This window comes from Oncorhynchus masou, unplaced genomic scaffold, assembly GCF_036934945.1.
Source record: "Oncorhynchus masou masou isolate Uvic2021 unplaced genomic scaffold, UVic_Omas_1.1 unplaced_scaffold_1206, whole genome shotgun sequence".
Lineage (NCBI taxonomy): Eukaryota > Metazoa > Chordata > Actinopteri > Salmoniformes > Salmonidae > Oncorhynchus > Oncorhynchus masou.
The window spans coordinates 47,621-67,620 of record NW_027001845.1 but is presented as its reverse complement, the minus strand read 5'-3'; the positions used below and the strand labels follow the sequence as shown (position 1 = coordinate 67,620).

Below are 20,000 nucleotides of genomic sequence, written 5' to 3'. Positions count from 1 at the left end.
GAGGCCTCATTGAGTCACAGTTGAGTATTGGCTTGTTAAGTCTCCCTCTCTTCAATACAGGGACTACAGCAGACGAGAACATCTTCCCTGCTCTGCTCACATTTGTTCACAAACAGGGAACGTGGTCCACACGAACACGCCATACTGAACCTCTACAGTACGCTCACACTGGGGAGCCAATGTCCACTCCGCGTCATTCGAGATAATTCCTTTCATTCCTGGTGAGTGGGTGTGTCACTTAAAAGGAGGAAGGGGGAGGGGGGGGTTCCATGTGAACCTTCTACATTCTAAATGAGCTGTTCCGATTCTAGAATCATGCTGGGAGGATTGTTAACACCTATTTCTTCCAAACAATGTTTTGGTTAAATCACTAGACAGCCATTCAATTAGATACATTTATTTCTCCAAATATACCATTCCCTCCTCCCGCTTAAACTACAGAGACCTCTTTAGACATCAAGTTTAAAAAAGGATGTTTCAGAGTTAACGACTACGGAAAAATGTGCTCATATTTGTTTCCAATCAATAGTGATTTACACAAATTAGAAAGAAAAAGGTAAGAATGTAATAATTCCAAGGCTTTTATGGGATGACTATTAAAGTGTAGAAATTACAACAAAAATATACCTCATTAGTATTGGTCAAAGACAAAATAGCAAATTAAAGCATTGCATTATCATATTTCAACAACAGTTAATAAATATACTGCATAAAATTGATCAATGAATCATATAAATTGATTTTAAAAAACACTGGGTTACTCAAAACACCTCAGAGTAATGCTGTCTAATTATTGACAAGGAGAGTTGTCCCCTTTAGTCTGGTGATAGTTCCCATTGTAGTCCCCTTTAGTCTGGTGTTAGTTCCCATTGTAGTCCCCTTTAGTCTGGTGATAGTTCCCATTGTAGTCCCCTTTAGTCTGGTGATAGTTCCCATTGTAGTCCCCTTTAGTCTGGTGATAGTTCCCATTGTAGTCCCCTTTAGTCTGGTGATAGTTCCCATTGTAGTCCCCTTAGTCTGGTGATAGTTCCCATTGTAGTCCCCTTTAGTCTGGTGATAGTTCCCATTGTAGTCCCATTGTAGTCCCCTTTAGTCTGGTGATAGTTCCCATTGTAGTCCCCTTTAGTCTGGTGATAGTTCCCATTGTAGTCCCCTTTAGTCTGTGATAGTTCCCATTGTAGTCCCCTTTAGTCTGGTGATAGTTCCCATTGTAGTCCCCTTTAGTCTGGTGATAGTTCCCATTGTAGTCCCCTTTAGTCTGGTGATAGTTCCCATTGTAGTCCCCTTTAGTCTGGTGATAGTTCCCATTGTAGTCCCCTTTAGTCTGGTGATAGTTCCCATTGTAGTCCCCTTTAGTCTGGTGATAGTTCCCATTGTAGTCCCCTTTAGTCTGGTGATAGTTCCCATTGTAGTCCCCTTTAGTCTGGTGATAGTTCCCATTGTAGTCCCCTTTAGTCTGGTGATAGTTCCCATTGTAGTCCCCTTTAGTCTGGTGATAGTTCCCATTGTAGTCCCCTTTAGTCTGGTGATAGTTCCCATTGTAGTCCCCTTTAGTCTGGTGATAGTTCCCATTGTAGTTCCCATTGTAGTCCCCTTTAGTCTGGTGATAGTTCCCATTGTAGTCCCCTTTAGTCTGGTGATAGTTCCCAGTACCCTTTAGTCTGTGATAGTTCCCATTTAGTCTAGTCTGGTGATAGTTCCCATTGTAGTCCCCTTTAGTCTGGTGATAGTTCCCATTGAGTCCCCTAGTCTGGTGATAGTTCCCATTGTAGTCCCCTTTAGTCTGGTGATAGTTCCCATTGTAGTCCCCTTTAGTCTGGTGATAGTTCCCATTGTAGTCCCCTTTAGTCTGGTGATAGTTCCCATTGTTAGTCCAGTTTAGTCTGGTGATAGTTCCCATTGTAGTCCCCTTTAGTCTGGTGATAGTTCCCATTGTAGTCCCCTTTAGTCTGGTGATAGTTCCCATTGTAGTCCCCTTTAGTCTGGTGATAGTTCCCATTGTAGTCCCCTTTAGTCTGGTGATAGTTCCCATTGTAGTTTTAGTCTGGTGATAGTCCCATTGAGTCCCCTTTAGTCTGGTGATGATTTATCCATTGTAGTCCCCTTTAGTCTGGTGATAGTTCCCATTGTAGTCCCTTTAGTCTGGTGATAGTTCCCATTGCAGTCAATTTTAGTCTGGTAGCATTGTTCCCATTGTAGTCCCCTTTAGTCTGGTGATAGTTCCCATTGTAGTCCCCTTAGTCTGGTGATAGTTCCCATTGTAGTCCCCTTTAGTCTGGTGATAGTTCCCATTGTAGTCCCCATTAGTCTGGACAGAGCTATGTCTAGTCATTGTAGTCCTCCTCTAGTCTGGTGATAGTTCCCATTGTCAGTTCCCCTCCTCTAGTCATGATGTTCCCATTGTAGTCCCCTCTAGTCTGTGATAGTTCCCATTCCAGTCCCTTTAGTCTGGTGATAGTTCCCATTTTCCCCCACTAGTTTGGTGATAGTTCCCATTGTAGTCCCCTCAGTTTGGATAGTTCCCATTGTAGTCTCCCTAGTCTTGAAGTTCCATTGTGTCCCCTTGAGTCTGGTTGTTCCCATTATAGTCCCCTCTAGTCTGGTGATAGTTCCCATTGTAGTCCCCTATTAGTCTGGTGAAAGTTCCCATTGTTCCTCCTGCAGCAAAGTTCACCATTGTAGTCCCACTTTAGTCTGGTGATGTTCCCATTGTAGTCCCCTTTAGTCTGGGATGGTAGTTCCCATTCAGTCTCTCTAGTCTGGTGAAGTTCCCATTTAGTCCTCCCTTTAGTCTGGTGATTAGTTCCTGGTGATAACAGTTCTAGTCTGGTGAAAGTTCCCATTTAGTCTTGATAGTTCCCATTGTAGTCCCTTTAGTCCAAATAGTTCCGATCTTAGTCCCCATCTAGTCTGGTGATAGTTCCCATTGTAGTCCCCTCTAGTCTGTTTTCCCATTGTTTTTCCTTTAGTCTGTGGCTGTTCCCATTGGATGTCTAGTCTGGTGAAGTTCCCATTGTAGTCCCTTTAGTCTGACGATAGTTCCCATTGTAGTCTCCTCTATGTCTGGTGATAAATGTTTTTGTAGGCGGTTAGTTGGAGCCATTGTAGTCCCTTTTTCTGGTGATGTTCCCATTGTAGTGTCCTTTCTAGTCTTGATAGTTCCCATTGTAGTCCCCTTTAGTCTGGATGATAGTTCCCATTGTAGTCCCCTCTAGTCTGACTAGCATCCCTTCACAAGGTCCTAGATATGGACCTTTTTAGATGGGTTTGAATTAGCACCATTTTGTCTTAATGTATATAATATGACTGTATTAGAACTATTTATGTGTTTACAGTTGAAGTCGGAAGTTTACAAACACCTTAGCCAAGTACATTTAAACTCAGTTTTTCCCAATTCCTGACATTTGTAAAGTAAAAAAATCCTGTCAGGTCAGTTTGGAACTTTATTTTAAGAATGTGAAATGTCAGAATAATTGGAGAGAGAATGATTTATCTCAGCTTTTATTCCTTTCATCACATTCCCAGTGGGTCAGAAGTTTACATGCACTCAATTAGTATTTGAGCATTGCCTTTCAATTGTTTAAATGGGTCCAATATTTCAGGGAGCCCTCCCATTCCCACAGTAAGTTGGGTGAATTTTGGCCCATTCCTCCGGACAGAGCTGGTGTAACTGAGTCAGGTTTGTGGCATCATTTTCTCACAACTTTTTCAGTTCTGCCCACAAATGTTCATGGGATTGAGGTCAGGGCTTTGTGACCCACTCCAATACCTTGACTTTGTTGTCCTTAAGCCATTTTGCCACAACTTTGGAATATGCTTGGGGTAAATGTCCATTTGGAAGAATCATTCACGACCAAGCTTTAACTTCCTGGCTGATGTCTTGAGATGTTGCTCCAATATATCCACATCATTTTCCTACCTAAAGATGGCATCTATTTTGTGAAGTGCACCAGTCCCTCCTGCAGCAAAGCCCCCCCCCCACATCATGATGCTTCCATCCCGTGGTTCACGGTTGGGATGGTGTTCTTCAGCTTGCAAGCCTTCCTCTTTTTCCTCCATACATAACTGATGGTCATTATGGCCAAATGTTCTATTTTTGTTTCATCAGACCAGAGAACATTTTTCAAATGTACGATAATTTGTCCCCATGAAGCATTGCATGTTTTGGAAGTGTCTTCTCTTCAGCGGCCTTTCAGGTTATGTTGATATAGGACTCGTTTTACTGTGGATATAGATACTTTTGTACCCATTCCTCCAGCATCTTAAAGGTCCTTTGTTGTTGTTCTGGGATTGATTTGCACTTTTCGCACCAAAGTATATTCATCTGTAGGAGACAGAAGCAGAGTCTCCTTCCTGAGCGGTGTGACGTTTCCGTGGTCCCATGGTGTTTATCTTATCGTACTGTTGTTTGTACAGATCAGACAGATACCTTCAGGCAGAAATTGGTCCCAAGGATGAACCAGACTTGTGGAGGTCTACATCATTTTCTGGAATTTTCCAAGCTGTTTAAAGGCACAACTTAGTGTATGTAAACACTGACCCACTGGAATTGTGATACAGTGAATTATAAGTGAAATAACTGTCTGTAAACAATTGTTGGAAAAATGACTTGTGTCATGCACAAAGTAGATGTCCTAACTGACTTGCCAAAACTATAGTTTGTTAACGAGGAGTTTTAATGACAATTTGTGGAGCATACGGTTGACAAAGAAGTTTTAATGACTCCAACACTAAGTCTTAATGTATATAACATGTGTAAACCTCCAACTACAACAGCACACTGTATATAACTGAAATAGAACCATTCATGTCTTAATGTATATAACATGACTGAAATAGAACCATTCATGTCTTAATGTATATAATATGACTGAAATAGAACCATTTATGTCTTAATGTATAGACCTCTATATAACTGAAATAGAACCATTCATGTCTTAATGTCTCTCTTCACAGCACTACACTGTTATTTCATGATCCAGCTGTCTTCTTGGTCTCTGGTCCATTCCTGCAGCGGGGGTTAAATGTCAGGATGCTGCCCATTTTGCACCCTACTCCCTATATAGTGCACTACTTTTCCCAAAGCCCAGAGCCCTAGCTGGTCCTGGATCAGGTTTCAACATGAGTGAGAGTAATTCCTGGTGATTATCTCATCGTCCTCGTCAATTTGGGATCAGACAGAAGCTTCCAGGTCAGACAGTGTGCATATTGTCCACACACACTCTCAACACACACACACACACACACACACACACACACACACACACACATACACACACACACACACACACACACACACACACACACCAACACACACACACACACACCACACATTGCCCACACACACACATACACACCACTACACACACACACACACAAACACAAACCCACACACACACACACACACACACACACACACACACACACATACACACACACACACACACACACACACACCCAAAACACACACACACACACACCTCTGACATTGCAACATGTGTGCATATATACACACACACTACACACCACACATAAACACAAACACCACACTCTGCATTGCAACATGGACTATATACACACACACACACACACACAAAACACACACACACACACTACTCTGCATTGCAACATGTGTACATATACACACACACACTCCCCAAAACACACACACACACTACCTCTGCATTGCAACATGTGTACATATACACACACACACACACACTCCCCAAAACACACACACACACTACCTCTGCATTGCAACATGTGTACATACACACACACACACACACAAAACACACACACACACACACACACACACCCAAAACACACACACACACACCTCACATTGCACAACACACATACACACACACACTACCTCTGCATTGCAACATGTGTCTCTCTGCACAGTTTTTTTTTCTGTCTTTGGAAAAAGCATGGCCACAGTGAGACATGAGATGAGTCGTGTGAGGTGTTGTGGTGGTTTGAGATTAACAGGGCTTGGCAGCTGCCTCCCTAGATGGGACAGGGATAGGATTACAGCAGAGAGAGAGAGTGAGAGTGAGAGTTGTCACCAACCAAGGAGGGCCTACAGCAGCACCTAGATCTTCTGCACAGATTCTGCCAGACCTGGGCCCTGACAGTAAATCTCAGTAAGACAGAAGTTTCAACGTAAAACACCAAATAATGCAAGCAGAACAGGATTAGGCCGATACCCGCAAATGATCAAAATCCAGAAAAGAGACGTTAAATTCTATAACCACCTCAAAGGAAGTGATTCCCAAACCTTCCATAACAAAGCCATCACCTACAGAAAGATGAGCCTGGAGAAGAGTCCCCTAAGCAAGCTGGTCCTGGGGCCCTGTTCACAAACACAAACACACCCCACAGAGCCCCAGGACAGCAACACAATTAGACCCAACCAAATCATGAGAAAACAAAAAGATAATTACTCTACACATTGGAAAGAATTAACAAAAAAACAGAGCAAACTAGAATGCTATTTGGCCCTAAACAGAGAGTAGACAGCGACAGAATACCTGACCACTGTGACTGACCCAAACTTAAGGAAAGCTTTGAGTTTGTACAGACTCAGTGAGCATAACCTTGCTATTGAGAAAGACCGCTGTAGGCAGACCTGGCTCTCAAGAGAAGACAGGCTATGTGCTCACTGCCCACAAAACGAGTGAAGAACAAACACCACTGTAAATACAACCCATTTTTATGCTTATTTATTTTCCTTTTTGTACTTTAACCATTTGCACATTGTTACAACACTGTATTAAGACATAATATGACATTTGAAATGTCTTCTGTGAGTAATGTTTACTGTTCATTTTTATTGTTTAATTCTCTTTTGTATATTATCTACTTCACTTGCTTTGGCAATGTTAACATATGTTTCCCATGCTAATAAAGCCCCTTGGGTTGAATTGAATTTTGAGAGAGAGAGAGAGAGAGAGAGAGAGAGAGAGAGAGAGAGAGAGAGAGAGAGAGAGAGAGAGAGAGGAAAGAGAGAGAGAGGCCCCCTCGGATCACCTCTAACCAGGCAACTCTCACACGTTTTACAGCCCGGAGAGCAGAGCAGAGCTGGGTGTCATTGTTACAGCTGGGTGGACCACCACTCCACAGCTCTTAGCAGAGCATGAAGAGACAGAAAGGGACAGAAAGAGTGAGAGAGACAAGAGAAGAGGGGGAGGAGAGGAAAATGGAATATAACAATGGAATGGAGGAACAACAGAGAGAGAGAACGAGACAGACAGAGAGACAGAGAGACAGAGAGACAGACAGAGACAGACAGAGAGACAGAGAGACAAAGAGAGAGACAGAGACAGAGAGACAGAGAGAGAGAGAGACAGAGACAAAGAGACAGACAGAGAGACAGACAAAGACAGAGAGACAGAGAGGGGTTCAGAGAGGGGTTCAGAGAGACAGAGAGACAGAGAGACAGAGAGACAGAGAGACAGAGAGACAGAGCGGGTTCAGAGAGGGGGGTTCAGAGAGACAGAGAGACAGTTCAGAGGGGGTTCAGAGAGAGGGGGTTCAGAGAGACAGAGAGACAGAGAGACAGAGAGAGGGGGTTCAGAGAGACAGAGAGACAGAGAGAGGGGGTTCAGAGAGACAGAGAGACAGAGAGAGGGGGTTCAGAGAGACAGAGAGACAGAGAGAGGGGGTTCAGAGAGACAGAGAGACAGAGAGACAGAGAGACAGAGGGACAGAGAGAGGGGGTTCAGAGAGACAGAGGGACAGAGAGAGGGGGTTCAGAGAGACAGAGGGACAGAGAGAGGGGGTTCAGAGAGACAGAGAGACAGAGAGAGGGGTTCAGAGAGACAGAGAGACAGAGAGACAGAGGACAGAGAGACAGAGACAGAGAGAGGGGGTTCAGAGAGACAGAGAGACAGAGAGAGGAGGTTCAGAGAGACAGAGAGACAGAGAGAGGGGGTTCAGAGAGACAGAGAGACAGAGACAGAGGGGGTTCAGAGAGACAGAGAGACAAGAGGGGTTCAGAGAGACAGAGAGACAGAGAGAGGGGTTCAGAGAGACAGAGAGACAGAGAGAGGGGTTCAGAGAGACAGAGAGACAGAGAGACAGAGGGGAGACAGAGAGACAGAGAGACAGAGAGACAGAGGGGGTTCAGAGAGACAGAGAGACAGAGAGACAGAGAGAGGGGGTTCAGAGAGACAGAGGGACAGAGAGAGGGGGTTCAGAGAGACAGAGAGACAGAGAGAGGGGGTTCAGAGAGACAGAGAGACAGAGAGACAGAGGGACAGAGAGACAGAGAGACAGAGGGACAGAGAGAGGGGGTTCAGAGAGACAGAGAGACAGAGGGACAGAGAGAGGGGGTTCAGAGAGACAGAGAGACAGAGAGACAGAGAGAGGGGGTTCAGAGAGACAGAGAGACAGAGAGACAGAGAGAGGGGGTTCAGAGAGAGGGGGTTCAGAGAGACAGAGAGACAGAGAGAGGGGGTTCAGAGAGACAGAGAGACAGAGAGAGGGTGTTCAGAGAGACAGAGGGACAGAGACAGAGAGACAGAGAGACAGAGAGACAGAGCGAGGGGGTTCAGAGAGACAGAGGGACAGAGACAGAGAGACAGAGAGACAGAGCGAGGGGGTTCAGAGAGACAGAGAGACAGAGGGACAGAGAGGGGGTTCAGAGAGACAGAGAGACAGAGGGACAGAGAGACAGACAGGGACAGAGAGAGGGGTTCAGAGAGACAAAGAGACAGAGGGACAGAGAGACAGAGAGACAGAGAGAGGGGGTTCAGAGAGACAGAGAGACAGAGAGACAGAGGACAGAGAGACAGAGGGACAGAGAGACAGAGAGACAGAGAGACAGAGAGACAGAGAGGACAGAGAGACAGAGAGACAGAGAGGGACAGAGAGACAGAGGGACAGAGAGACAGAGAGACAGAGAGAGACAGAGAGAGAGAGGGGGTTCAGAGAGACAGAGAGACAGAGAGACAGAGGGGGTTCAGAGGGACAGAGAGAGGGGTTCAGAGAAGGAGCAATAAGACACGGTAGTAGCCGGCACAGTGGTCTTACCAGTGTAGACAAATCGTCCAGGAGCTCCTTTGCAGAACTGCTTGGACTTGTAGGAGAGGGTGACTTCCACGACTCCTGGGATGTGCCTGGGTGGGGTCTGCACTCTGATGGCGTGGGGTGTAATCAGCTGTAAGGAATCAATGGGTGAACCAAACAGAAGTGGTGAGTGAACAGCGTGAAGTGCTGGGTGATGCCTGTCTGACTGCGGGGCTCTACTCCGGCTGGTGGAGTGACGCTTGCCAGCTCCAGTCAATTACAGCAATGAGTCTAAATTAGCCTGTCATCTAGCTGGGGTATCAAGGCTGCACACACACACACACGGACGCACACACACACACACACACACACACACACACACACACACACACACACACACACACACACTGCCCTGAAGGAACGGCTCAGCTTTAGGTTTTCTGGGTTGTCTCTTGTTTTTTTTCTTTAGTAAGTAAATGTTCTGGGCGCTGGGTTTTGGGGTTTGGGTTTTTTTTCACAGGAATGGCCAGAGGGCCGTGGTTCACATCAAAAATGCCTTCATATGTCCATATCCCCCTCCCTCCTCCCCCCAACTCCCCTCTGCCCCCTCCCTCACAGTGTTAATTCACTCTTGTTATATCTCAGACCCCCTTAATTGTTCCATTGTGTTTTTTGCGAGACCTCACGGTTTTCTTTTTCCACGTTCCTGAGAGGTTTCTTGGTTTCAATCGGATTCCCATATTTTCCGCCTGTTTTCTGTTTCCTGTTCCTGTTTGTCTAGCTTCTGATCGACTCCTGTCATCACCTCACAGCAGCAAAGCTGATAGTAATGGGGATAGTTCGCGTGCTTCAGACTGCTATTAGCTCGCGTGCTTCAGACTGCTATTAGTTCGCGTGCTTCAGACTGCTATTAGCTGGCGCAGACTGCTATTTCAGACTGCTATTAGCTCGCGTGCTTCAGACTGCTATTAGCTCGCGTGCTTCAGACTGCTATTAGCTCGCGTGCTTCAGACTGCTATTAGCTCGCGTGCTTCAGACTGCTATTAGCTCGCGTGCTTCAGACTGCTATTAGCTGGCGTGCTTCAGACTGCTATTAGCTCGCGTGCTTCAGACTGCTATTAGCTCGCGTGCTTCAGACTGCTATTAGCTCGCGTGCTTCAGACTGCTATTAGCTCGCGTGCTTCAGACTGCCATTAGCGTGCTTCAGACTGCTATTCAGACTGCTCGCGTGCTTCAGACTGCTATTAGTTCGCGTTCTTCAGACTGCTATTAGCTCGCGTGCTTCAGACTGCTATTAGTTCTGCTTCAGACTGCTATTAGCTCGCGTGCTTCAGACTGCTATTAGCTCGCGTGCTTCAGACTGCTATTAGCTCGCGTGCTTCAGACTGCTATTAGCTCGCGTGCTTCAGACTGATTAGCTGGCGTGCTTCAGACTGCTATTAGCTCGCGTGCTTCAGACTGCTATTAGCTTCAGACTGCTGCGTGCTTCAGACTGCTATTAGCTCGCGTGCTTCAGACTGCTATTAGCTCGCGTGCTTCAGACTGCTATTAGCTCGCGTGCTTCAGACTGCTATTAGCTGGCGTGCTTCAGACTGCTATTAGTTCGCGTGCTTCAGACTGCTATTACGTGCTTCAGACTGCTATTAGCTCGCGTGCTTCAGACTGCTATTCAGAGCTATTCTGCGTGCTTCAGACTGCTATTAGCTGGCGTGCTTCAGACTGCTATTAGCTCGCGTGCTTCAGAGCGTGCTTCAGACTGCTGCTTCAGACTGCTATTAGCTCGCGTGCTTCAGACTGCTATTAGCTCGCGTGCTTCAGACTGCTATTAGCGTGCTTCAGACGCTATTAGCTCGCGTGCTTCAGACTGACTCAGACTGCTATTAGGACGCGTGCTTCAGACTGCTGTGCTTCAGACTGCTATTAGCTCGCGTGCTTCAGACTGCTATTAGCTCGCGTGCTTCAGACTGCTATTAGCTCGCGTGCTTCAGACTGCTATTAGCTGGCGTGCTTCAGACTGCTATTAGCTCGCGTGCTTCAGACTGCTTATTAGGTGTTTCAGAATTAGCTCGCGTGCTTCAGACTGCTATTAAAGCGTCAGATGCCATTACCAAAACTGCCTGCTTCACTGCTATTAACGTGCTTCAGACTGCTATTAGCTCGCGTGCTTCAGACTGCTATTAGCTCGCGTGTTTCAGACTGCTATTAGCTCGCGTGCTTCAGACTGCTATTAGCTCGCGTGCTTCAGACTGCATAGCATCGCCTGCTTCAGAATTAGCTCAAAGACTGCTATTAGGGCGTGCTTCACACTGCTCCTTAGTTAGGGCGTGCTTCAGACTGCTAATAGCTGCGTGCTTCAGACTGCTATTAGCTCGCGTGCTTCAGACTGCATTAGCTCAACGCCTGAATGCTTAAAACAGACTGCTGCTTCAGTGCTTGACTGCTATTAGCTGTGGTGCTTCAGACTGCTATTAGTTCTCGTGCTTCAGACTGCTATTAGCTGCGTGTTTCAGACTGAACCTGCTAGGATGTCTTCAGAAGTTAGCTGCCTGTTTACTGCTAATAGCTCGCGTGCTTCAGAATTAGACAAATCGCGTGCTGTTTTCAGACTGCTATTAGCTCGCGTGCTTCAGACTGCTATTAGCGCGCGTGCTTCAGGGATAATATGTCTGTTACTAGGGTCTGTTATAGGGCTGCGTGCTTCAGACTGCTATTACACATTACAGACTGCTATTAGCTCGCTGTGCTTCAGACTGCTATTATGTCGTGCTTCAGACTGCTATTACTGCGCTGCTTCAGTGCTATTGGTCAGGGATAATCATGACTGCTATTAGCTCGCGTGCTTACTGCTATTAGCTCACGTGCTTCAGACTGCTATTAGCTGGCGTGTTACAGACTGCTATTAGCTTGCTTCAGACTAGGGGGCTGTTACAGACTGCTATGTCTGTTAGCTCAGCGTGTTTCAGACTGCTATTAGCTGTGCTTCAGACTGCAAGCTCGTGCTTCAGACTGCTATTACTCGCGTGGTTCAGGGATATTAGCTCGCGTGCTTCAGACTGTTAGCTAGGCGTGCTTCAACTGCTATTAGTCAGATTAAGACCTATTAGCTCGGGTGCTTCAGACTAACACAGACTGCTAGTACGCGTGCTTCACACTGCTATTAGGGCTGTGTAGTCAGACTGCTATTATCCTTCAGACTGCTATTAGGGACTGCTATTAGCTGGCGTAATTGACTGTTATTAGCTCGCGGCTTCAGACTGCTATTAGGGCTGTGCTTCAGACTGTCTATTAGCTAGGGCGTGCTTCAGACTGCTAATATGTCTGTTACAGACTGTTATTAGGGCTCGCGTGCTTCAGACTGCTGTTAGCTAGGGGCGTGCTTCAGACTGCTAGGGCTGTTTAGCTCAGCGTGCTTCAGACTGCTACTAGCTGCGTGCTTCAGGGCTGTGATCAGTACAGGGTGCAAACAGTATAAGAAACAGCTGTGTAAAGTGTCAGATTCCATAACACAAACTGCTGTGGTGGTCATGATAACATTTACCCCCCACCACCACCCATCCCCCACAGGGCACACACACACAATGATCAAATGTCTGTTTAGGGGCTTTTACCATGCTAATTGCTCTGAAACACAACAGTGGGTCTAGGGGCTGTTACTGAGTCTGGAAATAAAGACCCATTTACAAGGGCTTACCTCACTCCACACAAGCATCGTCTGAACACAACTTGGAGACCGTCGAAGAAGTTATCTCCTATGATGATGACTGTGGCTCCTCCCGTGGTCCATCCTTCACTAGGGCTGATGGCTTTGATGCAGGGGGTAGCTGCTTGTAACAGACAGAACAACAGAGACAATTTAGGACCTTCCCATCTGCTTGACTTCTAACCAACAAGCCTGAATATTAAAACAGAACACCGGGCACTGAAGAGCCAGATTCCCTACGTCAGACAGAGCAGTGGTACTCATGTTGTAGCCTAGTGGTTAGAGCGGTGGACTAGTAATCGGAAGGTTGTAAGTTCAAATCCCAGAGCTGGTACAAAGGTACAAATCTGTCGTTCTGCCCCTGAACAAGCAGGTATAATCAGGTATAATATGTCTGTTACTAGGGGCTGTTACTAGGGCTGTGGCGGTCATGGCATTCCTGTCAGCTGGTTATTGTCACGTTAACTATCATAACCACGTTTAGCATCTCCAGCGTTCAAGCCGAATACCCCTCTGGAGCATGTAGCACTATCAGGTCACATGTTTTACAACACCTACTCATTCAAGGGTTTTTCGTTATTTTTTTACGACTTTCTACTTTGTAGAAATATTTGTGAAGACATCAAAACTATGAAATAACACATACAGAATCATGTGGTAACACACACAAAAAAGTGTTAAACGAATCAAAATATATCGTATATTTGAGATTTTTCAAATAGCCACCCTTTTGCCTTGATAACAGCTTTGCACACGCTTGGAATTCTCTTAACCAGTTTCACCTGGAATGCTTTTCCAACAGTCTTAAATGAGTTCCCACATATGCTGAGCACTTGTTGGCTGCTTTTCCTTCACTCTGCAGTCCGACTAATTCCAAACCATCTCAATTTGGTTGAGGATGGGGGGATTGTGGAGGCCTGGACACCTGATGCAGCCCTCCATCACTCTCCTTCTTGGTCAAATAGCCCTTACATAGACTGGAGGTGTGTTGGGTCATTGTCCTGTTGAAAAACAAAAGATCCCCCCATCCTCAACCAAAAGGTCCCACTAAGCTCAAACCAGATGGGATGGAGTATCGCTGCAGCATGTTGTGGTAGCCATGCTGGTTAAGTGTGCCTTGAATTCTATATAAATCACAGACAGTGTCACCAGTAAAGCACCCCAACACCGTAACACCTCCTCCTCCATGCTTCACGGTGGGAAATACACATGCGGAGATCATCCGTTCACCGACACTGTGTCTCACGAAGACACAGCGGTTGGAACCAAAAATCTCAGATTTGGACTCCAGACCAAAGGACAACTTTTGACCAGTCTAATGCCCATTGCTCGTGTTTCTTGGCCCAAGCAAGTCTCTTCTTATTATTGGTGTCCTTTAGGTGTGGTTTCTTTGTAGCAATTTACACAGTCTCCTCTGAACAACTGATGTTGAGATGTGTCTGTTACATGAACTCTGTGAAGTGTTTTAGTTGGGCTGCAATTTCTGAGGCTGGTAACTCTAATGAACTTATCCTCTGCAGCAGAGGTCACTCTGGGTCTTCATTTCTGGGGCGGTCCTCGTGAGAGCCACTTTCATCATAGCGTTCGATGGTTTTTGTGACTACACATGAAGAATCTTTTAAAGTTCTTGAAATGTTCTGTATTGACTGACCTTTGTATTTGAATTCATTATGGATCCCCATTAGCTGCTGCCAAGACAGCAGCTCCTCTTCCTGGGGTCCAGCGAAATTAAGGCAGTTTATACCATTTAAAAAACAGTACAATACATTCACGGACCGTGTGCCCTCTGGCCCCTACTCCACCACTACCAGATATATAGAGTACAAAATCCATGTGTACATATGTGTGTAGTGCGTATGCTATCGTGTGTGTGTGTGTGTGTGTGTGTGTGTGTGTGTGTGTCTGTGTGTGTGTGTGTGTGTGTGTGTGTGTGTGTGTGTGCGTGTGTGCGTGTGTGCGTGTGTGCGTGTGTGTGTGTGTGTGTGTGTCTGTGTGTGTGTGTGTGTGTGTGTGTGTGTGTGTGTGTGTCTGTGTGTGTGTGTGTGTGTGTGTCTGTGTGTGTGTGTGTGTGTGTGTGTGTGTGTGTGTGTGTGTGTGTGTGTGTGTGTGTGTGTGTGTGTGTGTGTGTGTGTGTGTGTCTGTGTTGCTTCACAGTCCCCGCTGTTCCATAAGTTGTTTTTTATTGTAGCATGTTTTGTGGGGTATGCATGTCCGAGCTGTGTGCCAGTAGTTCAAACAGACACCTTGGTGCATTCAACCTGTCAATACCTCTGACTTCATCACTACTTGTATTTGTGAATCTCTCCTCCACTTTGAGCCAGGAGAGATTGACATGCATATTATTAACATTATCTTTCTGTGTACATCCAAGGGCCAGCCTTGCTGCCCTGTTCTGAGGGGCCAGCTGTGTTGCCCTGTTCTGAGGGGCCAGCCATGCTGCCCTGTTCTGAGACAATTGCAATTTTCCTAAGTCCTTTTTTTGTGGCACCTGACCACACGACTGAACAGTAGTCAAGGTGCCACAAAACCAGGGCCTGTTGGACCTGCCTTGTTGATAGTGTTGTTACGAAGGTAGAAACTAGAGCCTGTTGGACCTGCCTTGTTGATAGCGTTGTTAAGAAGGTAGAAACTAGGGCCTGTAGGACCTGTCTTGGTGATAGTGTTTTTAAGAAGGTAGAAACTAGGGCCTGTAGGATCTGCCTTGGTGATAGTGTTGTTAAGAAGGTAGAAACTAGGGCCTGTAGGACCTGCCTTGTTGATAGTGTTGTTAAGAAGGTAGAAACTAGGGCCTGTAGGACCTGCCTTGGTGATAGTGTTGTTAAGAAGGTAGAAACTAGGGCCTGTAGGACCTGTCTTGTTGATAGTGTTGTTATGAAGGTAGAAACTAGGGCCTGTAGGACCTGCCTTGGTGATAGTGTTGTTAAGAAGGTAGAAACTAGGGCCTGTAGGACCTGCCTTGTTGATAGTGTTGTTAAGAAGGTAGAAACTAGGGCCTGTAGGACCTGCCTTGTTGATAGTGTTGTTAAGAAGGTAGAAACTAGGGCCTGTAGTACCTGTCTTGTTGATAGTGCTGTTAAGAAGGTAGAAACTAGGGCCTGTAGGACCTGCCTTGGTGATAGTGTTGTTAAGAAGGCAGAGCATCACTTTATTATAGACAGACTTCTCCCCATCATTAACCATGTTTCATTGAAATGTACAGCTGTGTGTCATCCACATAGCAGTGAAAGTTAATATTATGTTTTCGAATGACACCCCTAAGAAGGAAAATGTATAGTGAAAACAATAGTGGTCCTAAAACGGAACCTTGACTTCTCCCCATCTTAGCTACTACTGCATCAATATGTTTTGACCATGACAGTTTACAATCTAGTGTTTCTCCAAGCAGTTTAGTCATCTCAACTTGCTCAATTTCCACACTATTTATTACAAGATTTTGTTGAGGTATGGGGTTGAGTGAGTGGTTTGTTCCAAATACAATGCTTTTAGTTTTAGAAATATTTAGGGCTAACTTATTCCTTGCCACACATTCTGGACCTAACTGCAGCTCTTTGTTAAGTCTTGCTGTCATTACAGTCGCTGTAGTAGCTGACGTGTACAGTGTTGAGTCATCCGCATACATAGACACTGGCTTTACTCAAAGTCCAGTGGCATGTCGTTAGAAAAATTGAAAAAAGCAAGGGGCCTAAACAGCTACCCTGGGGAATTCCTGATTCTAACTGGATGATATTTGAGAGGCTTCCATTAAAGAACACCCTCTGTGTTCTGTTGGACAAGTAACTCTTTATCCACATTATAGCAGGGGGTGTAAAGCCATAACACATATGTTTTGCTTGCAGCAGACTATGATCGATAATAAATAAATTTCTCTCAGCCAATCATCAGTCATTTCTATAAGTGCTGTACTTCCCTTTAAGTGTGCGGAAATTCTGTTGTCAAATTGTTTACCGTGAAATAGAATTGTATCTGGTCAAACACAATTTTTTCCAGAAGTTTACTAAGGGTTGGTAACAGGCTGATTGGTCGGCTATTTGAGCCAGTAAAGGAGGCTTTACTATTCTTTGCTGAATGACTTTTACTTTCCTCCAAGCCTGAGGGCACACACTTTCTAAGTGGCTTAAATCATGTCTTAAATTAAAGTAATGTCCTAAAGTAACGATGGACTGTCATTTCTCTTTGCTTAGCTGTTCTTGCTATAGTATGGCCATAGTCTTTTACCAGATAGGGCTACCCCCTCCCCCCTTGTTACAACACAACTGATTGGCTCAAACACATTAAGAAGGAAAGAAATTCCACAAACTAACTTTTAAGAAGGCACACCTTTTAATTGAAATGCATTCCAGGTGACTACCTAATAAAGCTGGTAGAAATAATGCCAAGAGTTTGCAAAGGGTGGCTATTTGAATAATTTCAATTATAAAAACTATGTTGATTTGTTTAACACTTTTTTGGTTACTACATGATTCCATATGCGTTATTTCACAGTTTTGATGTCTTCACTATTATTCTACAATGTAGAAAATAGCAAAAATAATAATACATTTAAAAAAACTTGAATGAGTATGTGTTCTAAAACTTTTGACTGGTAGTTAATATTTAAAAAATATCAGAAGTGCTAGCAAGCTCCGGACCACCAGTAGCCATCACTGAGGCAAACAGTCAGGGACAGAGTTCTCTCTCTCTTTTATCACACCTTCTTCTACACCCAGACTTCCTCTGGCCCCTGCTTTGATGAACATTCTGGAATGCAGATTCTGCTACAAAGAGACAAGATACCTAAAGATGTACACTTTGTCTGTTATTAACACTCCTCAGTTCTCCTGCTCTATTTCCTGTTGCTAAATGGTCAGTGGGAGGGAGGTGACTAACAGTAATGGATTTCCTCCCCCACTCTCACTCCTCCACCCTCTACATTAACTGCTCCCTCATTTTAAATGTTTTTTATTTATTTAATCTGTCCGTCTCTCTTATTGTTGTTGACCGGGGATAGAAGGAGAGACAATGGAAAGGTGCTTTGAACTGTAAAGCCACAAAGCCTTGTAAATAATTCACAAAATGATGTTTTGTAATCTGTTGTACCTTTTAGTGTAATTGGGGTAGTTGTACCTAAGGTCTCTGAGCTTAAACCCGCTTTCATCCTGTACCACTGTAACATCGTTGTTATAGCTAAGATGTCTGAGTTTATACCCGCTTTCATCCTGTACCACTATAACATCGTTGTTATAGCTAAGATGTCTGAGTTTATATCCGCTTTCATCCTGTACCACTATAACATCCTTGTTATAGCTAAGATGTATGAGTTTATAATAGCTATCATTCTGTACCACTGTAACATCCTTGTTATAGCTAAGATGTATGAGTTTATAATAGCTACCACAGTAACACCAATGTTTATATCATTGCAATTCAGTTTATATAAAAGCAACACAAAAACTAATGCATGGTAAAAACAAATATGTGGATTTTTTTTAAATATATCTGTTAATAAAAATATAAATGATAAAATAATAATGGGTTATAATTATAAGGCGTCCATATGATCAATAATGAGACGATGTAATCATTGGCATCATGCATTGATTTCCCCCTCTCTTTCCCTCAGCTAGCTCTCTGTCAGCCAGCCAGGTTAATCACCATTAGGTATTGTTGTGTTCTACACTCCAGACAAGGCTCCAGTCTTTGTTTGCTTTAATGTTGGACCAGCCGAGGTTGTATTTGCTCATTCCACGAGCATCTCCCTGTGTAGCAGAGGGGCCATGAGCCCACAGCACACACATACACACCACCACGGGAGGGAGGGAGGGATGGTGGGAAGGAGGGAGGGAGGGGGAGGGAGGGAGGGGGAGAGAGAGAGAGGAGAGAGAGAGGGAGAGAGAGGGAGAGAGAGAGAGAGGAGGGAGGAGAGGGGGAGGGAGGCAGAGAGGGAGGGGGAGAGGGAGAGAGGGAGGGAGGGAGGGAGGGAGGGAGGGAGGGAGGGAGGGGGAGGGAGGGAGGGAGGGAGGGAGGGAGGGAGGGAGGGAGGGAGGGAGGGAGGGAGGGAGGGAGGGAGGGAGGGAGGGAGGGAGGGAGGGAGGGAGGGAGGGAGGGAGGGAGGGAGGGCTGCCCTGAACTGGCACTGTTGACTCCATGCTAATAAGTTCATACAAATTTTCATTTCTGAGGCTTGCGATTGACATTTGCTTTTCTTAATTGCAGGCAGGAGCGTTTGAAAAAGCATCAACTCTCTAAAGACAGACAAGACTCCTCAAAGGGACTGACATTCATCAGCGAAGCCAATTATAGCAAATAATTCACCAAAACTTACAGTAAACAAATTGACTGTCTGTAGGTGAGAGGGGGAGGGAGGGAAGGAGGGACGGACGGAGGGACGGACACGGACAGAAGGAAGGAAGGGTGGGTTGTGGTGGGGGGGTTGTTGGGGGGCTGAAGGGAGGCAGGTGGGGGGGTTAGGGAGAAGAGGCTGGGTGGGGATGGGGGTGGGGGGTGGACTGGGCAGAGCAGAGGCACAGGAGGGGCTGGCTGGCAGCTGGGGCTTCAGACAGCCACACACACACACACCGGCTCGAATTTCGCAATGCTTCCCCCGTTGGTGCCTAGCGTGGAGACGGGAGAGACGGGGGCCGAGGCTGGGGGGCCCGAGGTTGCTCTAAACCGAGCCGTGCATGAGCCACCTCCATTCTGCCCGTGATTAGCATACATTTTCAATGCACATATAGAAGGGGGGGACATGTGTTCAATGGGGAGCATGGCGAACCAAATTACACAGACGGCGTTAGCCATCTAATAATATACGTGCACAATGCCCTCAAGCAGAGGATGAAAATTGGAGAGAGCAGACGTACGCATTCAGCCAGCGAGAGAGACACGGACGGGCTGGAACAGGACCAGGCTGGTAAAGGATGTTCTGAATCCAAGTTCACCCAACATACAGGAGTACCAGGCTAGGTAGACTGTTCTGATGCCAAGTTCACCCAACATACAGGGATACCAGGCTAGGTAGACTGTTCTGGAGCCAAGTTCACCCAACATACAGGGATACCAGGCTAGGTAGACTGTTCTGGAGCCAAGTTCACCCAACATACAGGAGTACCAGGCTAGGTAGGCTGTTCTGAAGCCAAGTTCACCCAACATACAGGGATACCAGGCTAGGTAGACTGTTCTGGAGCCAAGTTCACCCAACATACAGGAATACCAGGCTAGGTAGGCTGTTCTGATGCCAAGTCCACCCAACATACAGGGATACCAGGCTAGGTAGACTGTTCTGGAGCCAAGTTCACCCAACATACAG

At 45.7% G+C, this 20,000-nt stretch overlaps 2 protein-coding genes across 2 annotated transcripts in view; one reads left to right on the top strand and one right to left on the bottom strand.

The window, feature by feature from the left end:
- LOC135529896 (transcription factor COE3-like) overlaps positions 1-19,411 on the bottom strand; it is an 82,226-nt gene extending 62,815 nt beyond the window's left edge. Inside the window, exons 1-4 of the mRNA XM_064958304.1 lie at positions 19,271-19,411; positions 17,406-17,469; positions 12,712-12,836; positions 9,040-9,166 (exon numbers count right to left, since the gene is read on the bottom strand). Coding sequence (XP_064814376.1) covers positions 9,040-9,166; positions 12,712-12,836; positions 17,406-17,469; positions 19,271-19,411 — 457 coding nt within the window. The remainder of the gene's footprint in view (positions 1-9,039; positions 9,167-12,711; positions 12,837-17,405; positions 17,470-19,270) is intronic.
- Positions 19,412-19,528: 117 nt separating this feature from the next.
- The window catches only part of LOC135529895 (transcription factor COE3-like), a gene marked incomplete at its 3' end in the record, with an annotated part of 43,317 nt that continues 42,845 nt past the window's right edge, over positions 19,529-20,000 (top strand). Inside the window, exon 1 of the mRNA XM_064958303.1 lies at positions 19,529-19,550. Within this exon, the coding sequence (XP_064814375.1) occupies positions 19,529-19,550 (22 nt within the window). The remainder of the gene's footprint in view (positions 19,551-20,000) is intronic.